A 6,538-nucleotide genomic window follows, 5' to 3' on the forward strand; every position below is an offset into this window, starting at 1 on the left:
ATGTGAAATTCTTGGTTGAAAGTTCTTTTCTTTAAGGATGTTGAATATTGGTCCCCACTCTCTTCTGGCTTGTAGGGTTTCTGCTGAGAGATCTGCTGTAAGTCTGATAGGCTTCCCTTTGTGGGTAACCTGACCTTTCTCTCTGGCTGCCCTTAGTATTTTCTCCTTCATTTTAACCCTGGTGAATCTGACGATTATGTGCCTTGGAGTTGCTCTTCTTGAGGAATATCTCTGTGGTGTTCTCTGTATTACCTGGAGTTGAATATTATCCTGCCTTACTAGGTTGGGAAAATTTTCCTGAATAATATCCTGAAGCGTATTTTCCAGCTTGGATTCATTCTCTTCGTCACATTCAGGTACACCTATCAAGCGCAGATTAGGTCTTTTCACATAGTCCCATATTTCTTGGAGACTTTGCTCGTTCCTTTTTATCCTTTTTTCTCTAATCTCGTCTTCTTGTTTTATTTCATTGAGTTGGTCTTCGACCTCTGATATTCTTTCTTCTGCTTGATCAATTTGGCTGTTAAAACTTGTGCATACTTTGCGTAGTTCTCGTATTGTGTTTTTCAGCTCCATCAATTCACTTATATTCCTCTCTAAATTGTGTATTCTTGTTAACATTTCGTCAAACCTTTTTTTAAAGTTCTTAGTTTCTTTAGATTGAGTTAGAACAAGTTCTTTTAATTCACAGAAGTTTCTCATTATCCACATTTTGAAGCCTGCTTCTGTAATTGGAACACACTCGTTCTCCATCAAGCCTTGTTCCGTTGCTGATGAGGAACTGGGATCCCCTGCTGAGGGAGAGGCGTTCTGATCTTGGGCACTCTCAGCCCTCCTTGGCCGCTCTCCTCCCCTCGCTATAAACCCATCCATCTGTGGTCTTCGCGCTTTCCGTCTTTGTAATTGGGTTTCTGAGTGGACGTCCAACTTACTGATTCTCAGCGCCGAAATCTGAGCAACCCACTGCGCCGGCTAAATCAGCGGCGTTAAGATTGATGGTGCTTTTCTGACTCTGCATCAAGAACCGACGCTCCGAGGCGCCGGCAAAACCGCCTCGCCGGTCACAAGAGTTGCGCTGGCGACCCGTGGGGCTCCTCCGCTGGGAATCTCCTGGTGCGTGAGCAACAAGAACCCACGTGAAGGGGTGGCGTCCTCTCGTTCTCTGTGCCTTCACTGGGAGCTACAATCCGGCGCCGCTAGTGATCAGCCATCTTGGATCTCTCTCTTTTTCTTCTTTTATTGAGATGGAGTCTCGCTCTGTGGCCCAGGCTGGAGTGCAGTGGCATGATCTCAGCTCACTGCAGCCCTCACCTCCCAGGTCCTGGTTCAAACAATTCTCCTGCCTCAGCCTCCTGAGCAGCCAGGACTAAAGGCATGCGCCACCACGCCTGGCTAATTTTTGTACTTTTAGTAGAGATGGGTTTTCACCATTTGGCCAGGCTGGTCTCGGACTCCTGACCTCGTGATCCACCCGTCTTGGCCTCCCAAAGTGCTGGGATTACAGGCATGAGCCACTGCGCCCAGCCAAGTTTTTGAATTTTTGGTGGCGACTGGGTCTCACCATATTGCCCAGGTTTGAACACCTGGGGTCAAGCCATCCCCGCGCCTTCTTTAAACTCATCTCACTGATGCCTCCTCCAGGAAGCCTGTGCTGTTCCCTCAGCTTGAGGCTTCTTACCCGATCCGCCAAAGCCTTTCCTACAGCTCAGCAAAGGTTTGTGAAATGAAAAGCCTCACCTGCCTGCCTGCGGTGTAGGCCAAGCTGCAGGACCAGCCTGAAGCCATGCGTCCAGTTACCCTGGCCTCTGAATCACAGATGAGCTCTCATTTCTTCGCACTAATAAACCTTGTGACCCTCCACCCTGTACTCAGAGAACCCGCCCTCAGGTAGTTCCCTGTTGGTGACACACACAGCCCTGAGGCTGGACTAACAGGCAGACCAGGCTGGTGGACTCCAGCCCAAGCCTACCCGATGCTGCTGGGGTAAGGGCCTCCGAGATAGAGAGAGAGAGAGAGAGAGAGGAGAGAGAGAAAGAGAGAGAGAGGAGAGAGAGAGAGAGAGAGAGAGAGAGAGAGAGAGAGAGGACAGGGCCGGGAGAGAGAGAGAGAGAAGAGAGAGAGAGAGAGAGAGAGAGAGAGAGAGAGGACAGGGCCGGGTGTGGAGGAAGGCGGGGCCTGAGGCTGCTCCAGGCGAGTCGGTGTGTCCCCGGCTGGGACGGAAGTTGCACAAGTCCGATTAGTTTCAGTTTTGTTTCTTTTTCAGGCACCCAGCAACAGCGGCCTTCAGGCCCCAAGCCCCCACGCCATCCTAAAGGCCAAGATCAACTCTGGCTAGGTAAGGGGTGGGGGGAGGAAGGGCTGAGCTGAAGGGAGTAGGGGGAGGGGAGTGGAGAGAGAGCTCGGAGGAGGAGGAAGGGAGGGGAGCTGGGGAAAGAGGCACCCGGAAGGCAGGAGGAGAGGGAAGGCAGGAGGAGAGGCCGGGCGGGAAGCCGCCCCCCTCCCGCAGGCCTGAGGCTCCCCTCGAGAAAGACCCCGTCCCACTTTCTGAGGTCTCCTCCCAGCCCCAGAAAAGGGGACATTCCACCAAGTTTGCCCAACAAGTAGGTCTCAGCCACTGTGCCAGGAGCTCAGGAGTCCCTCCCTCCGGAGGTTTCTGGAATGCATTCAGCAGGAAAAACGAACAGAACAGGACTCCAGGAGATAAGCCAAGGCCAAGTCCATCGGAGGGTGAGCCCGCAGCGGGAAGGGGACCAGCCCTTTCCCTGGCCTAAACCTTCCTTCTGCCCGCTCCAGAATCCACTTTAGAAACTGCTGGATGCAGGAAGTGGGGCCTCCGCCACCAGCAATGCTGCCCCAGGTCTGGGAGAAGACAGGTGTACTGCCAGGCTGGCGCGGTGGCTCATGCCTGTAATCCTAATGCTTTGGGAGGCCAAGAGGGGAAGATTGCTTGAGGCCAGGAGTTGGAGACCAGCCTGGACAACATAGCGAGACCCCATCTCTACAAAAAGTAAAAAAAAAAATTTAATGGGTTAGGCAGCCAGGTGTGGTGGCTCACGCCTGTAATCCTAGAACTTTGGGGGACCGAGGCAGGTGGATCACCTGAGATCAGGAGTTCAAGACCAGCCTGGCCAACATGGCGAAACCCTGTTTCTACTAAATGTACAAAAATTAGCAGGGTGTGATGGCACGTGCCTGTAATCACTGCACTCCAGCCTGGACAACAGAGTGAGACTGTCTCAAAAAAAAAGGGCTGGGCATGGTGGCACGTGCCTGTACTCCCAGCTATTTGAGAGACTTGAGTTCAGGAGTTTGAGGCTGCAGTGAGCTGTGATCGCATCACTGCACTCCAGCCTGGGTGACAGAGGGTGACCCTATTGGTGAAAAGTAAAATAAAATATAAAGAAGGCGGGTGTATGGGGTTGGGGGATTAAAGCCCCCTAAAGTACTTCCAGATCCTACCTCAATTGGTAGAACCTAGGCATCTCTGCCCACTGGGGTTCCCGGCTGTGTCCTTACTGTTCTTCCCTTGCACCCCAGCACCCCATACAGCAGGGCCCCAGTACCTGTGCACACAGGAGGGCTTGCCTCACATTTGCCACCAGGCCTGTGGACTGGGGACACTGAGGATTCAATTACTAGCTAAGGCTAGGGACACCTGGTCTTGTCATTTCTCATAGGTCTGACCTGACCCAACAAGCAGCAGTGACATCTTCACGTTTGCTGGATGTACACGCGGAAGAGGAGGAGGAGGAGGAGGAGGAAGAGGGCAGCTCCTTAGCTCAAGACTTAGTGGTCCGAGGCCTCAGAGGACTAGAAGGAAGTTCCTGACCATTCAGGTGAGACCGCAGGTTTCTTCCCGGCCATTCAGGTCGGCCCCTAGCTCTGGGGATCCTGTCGGGCTTGAGGACCGGGGTAGAGCCTGGAGGGTGAGCTGGGGAAGGTGCCTTCTCACCTGTGATCCTGACGCTTCTGCCTGCAGCATGGTTTCCCATGGGTCCTCGCCCTCCCTCCTAGAGGCCCTGAGCAGCGACTTCCTGGCCTGTAAAATCTGCCTGGAGCAGCTGCGGGCACCCAAAACCCTGCCCTGCCTGCATACCTACTGCCAGGACTGCCTGGCCCAGCTGGCCAATGGCGGCCACGTGCGCTGCCCCGAGTGCCGTGAGACCGTGCCTGTGCCGCCCGAGGGCGTGGCCGCCTTCAAGACCAACTTCTTCGTCAATGGACTGCTGGATCTGGTGAAGGCCCGGGCCTGCGGAGACCTGCGTGCCGGGAAGCCGGCCTGTGCCCTGTGTCCCCTGGTGGGGGGCACCAGCGCCGGAGGGCCGGCCACGGCCCGGTGCCTGGACTGTGCCGACGACTTGTGCCAGGCCTGTGCTGACGGGCACCGCTGCACCCGCCAGACTCACTCCCACCGCGTGGTGGACCTGGTGGGCTACAGGGCAGGGTGGTACGACGAGGAGGCCCGGGAGCGCCAGGCGGCCCAGTGTCCCCAGCACCCCGGGGAGGCACTGCGCTTCCTGTGCCAGCCCTGCTCGCAGCTGCTGTGCAGGGAGTGCCGCCTGGACCCCCACCTGGACCACCCCTGCCTGCCCCTGGCCGAGGCTGTGCGTGCCCGGAGGCCAGGCCTGGAGGAGCTGCTGGCTGGTGTGGACAATAACCTGCTAGAGCTGGAGGCAGAACGGAGGGTGGAGAAGGAAACGCTGACCCGGCTGCGGGAGCAGGCAGCCCGGGTGGGGACACAGGTGGAGGAGGCGGCCGAGGGCGTCCTCAGGGCCTTGCTGGCCCAGAAGCAGGAGGTGCTGGGGCGGCTGCGAGCCCACGTGGAGGCTGCCGAAGAGGCTGCTCGGGAGAGGCTGGCAGAGCTCGAGGGCCGGGAGCAGGTGGCCAGGGCGGCGGCCGCCTTCGCCCGCCGGGTACTCAGCCTGGGGCGAGAGGCTGAGATCCTTTCCCTGGAAGGGGCGATTGCGCAGCGGCTCCGGCAGCTACAGGGCTGCCCCTCGGCCCGGGGGCCGTCCCCCTGCCTGGTCCCACAGCTGGAGCTCCATCCTGGGCTCCTGGACAGGAACTGCCACCTGCTTCGGCTGTCCTTCGAGGAGCAGCAGCCTCAGAAGGATGGTGGGAAGGATGGAGCCGGCACCCAGGGAGGTGAGGAGAGCCAGAGCCAGAGGGAGGATGCCGCAAAGACAGAGAGACAGGGTGGGACCCAGCTCCAGGCCAGAGATGAAGCCCAGACCCCAAAAGAGATAAAAGCCCAGACACCCCGAGAAGACAAAGCACCGATGCCCCAAGAAGATGGAGCCCAGACCTTGGAAGAGGACAGAGCCCAGACGCCCCACGAGGATGGAGGACCCCAGCCCCAGAGGGGTGGCAGGTCCAACAAGAAGAGGAAGTTCAAGGGCAGGCTCAAGTCAGTCTCCCGGGAGCCCAGCCCAGCCCTGGGGCCGAACCTGGACAGCTCTGGCCTCCTCCCCAGGCCCATCTTTTCCTGCAGTTTCCCCACACGGATGCCTGGAGACAAGAGGTCCCCCCGGATCACCGGGCTCTGTCCCTTCGGCCCCCGGGAGATCCTGGTGGCAGATGAGCAGAACCGGGTGCTGAAACGCTTCTCCCTCAATGGCGACTACAAGGGCACCGTGCCCGTCCCTGAGGGCTGCTCTCCTTGCAGCGTGGCGGCCCTGCAGAGCGCCGTGGCCTTCTCTGCAGGTGCAAGGCTCTATCTCATCAGCCCCGACGGTGAGGTGCAGTGGCGCCGGGCCCTGAGCCTCTCCCAGGCCAGCCACGCCGTGGCTGCGCTGCCAGGTGGGGACCGCGTGGCCGTCAGCGTGGCGGGTCATGTGGAGGTGTACAATATGGAAGGCAGCCTGGCCACCCGGTTCATCCCTGGGGGCAAGGCCAGCCGGGGCCTGCGGGCGCTGGTGTTTCTGACCACCAGCCCCCAGGGGCATTTCGTGGGGTCGGATTGGCAGCAGAATAGTGTGGTAATCTGCGACGGGCTGGGCCAGGTGGTTGGGGAGTACAAGGGGCCGGGCCTGCACGGCTGCCAGCCGGGCTCCGTGTCTGTGGATAAGAAGGGCTACATCTTCCTGACCATTCGAGAAGTCAACAAGGTGGTGATCCTGGACCCGAAGGGGTCACTCCTTGGAGACTTCCTGACGGCATACCACGGCCTGGAAAAGCCCCGGGTTACCGCCATGGTGGACGGCAGGTACCTGGTCGTATCCCTCAGTAATGGGACCATCCATGTCTTTCGGGTCCGTTCTTCAGACAGTTAAAGGGTCTAGGACTAGGGTGGGGAGGAGGGGGGAGGGAGAGGGCGGGGGGAGGCAGAGCTGTCTGTGGGAGAGGACATGTTCCTGAAGGGCAGGGGTTGGCAACTTTTCAACATGACGTGCCAAACTGCTAACCTGTCTTCCAGTGTGTGAGAATAGGGACCAAGCGTGGTGGCGTGACCTTAACTCTCAGAAGCCGGGGAGGCAGGTGGCTGGGTGCGGGGGACGCTGGGGGTTCACCTGCCTCTTGCCTTTTGTGGATGGCTGCT

The 6,538-nt window shown here is 58.2% G+C and overlaps 1 protein-coding gene across 2 annotated transcripts; it reads left to right on the top strand.

The window, feature by feature from the left end:
* The first annotated feature begins 2,180 nt into the window (after window positions 1-2,180).
* Window positions 2,181-6,298, top strand: TRIM56 (tripartite motif containing 56). Of its 2 annotated transcripts, none has more exons than XM_010344686.3 (3): window positions 2,181-2,335; window positions 3,678-3,836; window positions 3,980-6,298. In XM_010344686.3, the coding sequence occupies exon 3, from the start codon at window positions 3,981-3,983 to the stop codon at window positions 6,270-6,272; it is 2,292 nt and encodes a 763-aa protein (XP_010342988.2). In that variant the 5' UTR covers window positions 2,181-2,335; window positions 3,678-3,836; window position 3,980; the 3' UTR covers window positions 6,273-6,298. The 2 variants fall into 2 exon arrangements, with proteins under 2 accessions (XP_010342988.2, XP_003934208.2); XM_003934159.4 differs by lacking the exon at window positions 2,181-2,335 and adding an exon at window positions 2,466-2,727.
* Window positions 6,299-6,538: the final 240 nt, after the last annotated feature.

The sequence above is a fragment of the Saimiri boliviensis genome, chromosome 20 (genome assembly GCF_048565385.1).
Source record: "Saimiri boliviensis isolate mSaiBol1 chromosome 20, mSaiBol1.pri, whole genome shotgun sequence".
Classification (NCBI taxonomy): domain Eukaryota; kingdom Metazoa; phylum Chordata; class Mammalia; order Primates; family Cebidae; genus Saimiri; species Saimiri boliviensis.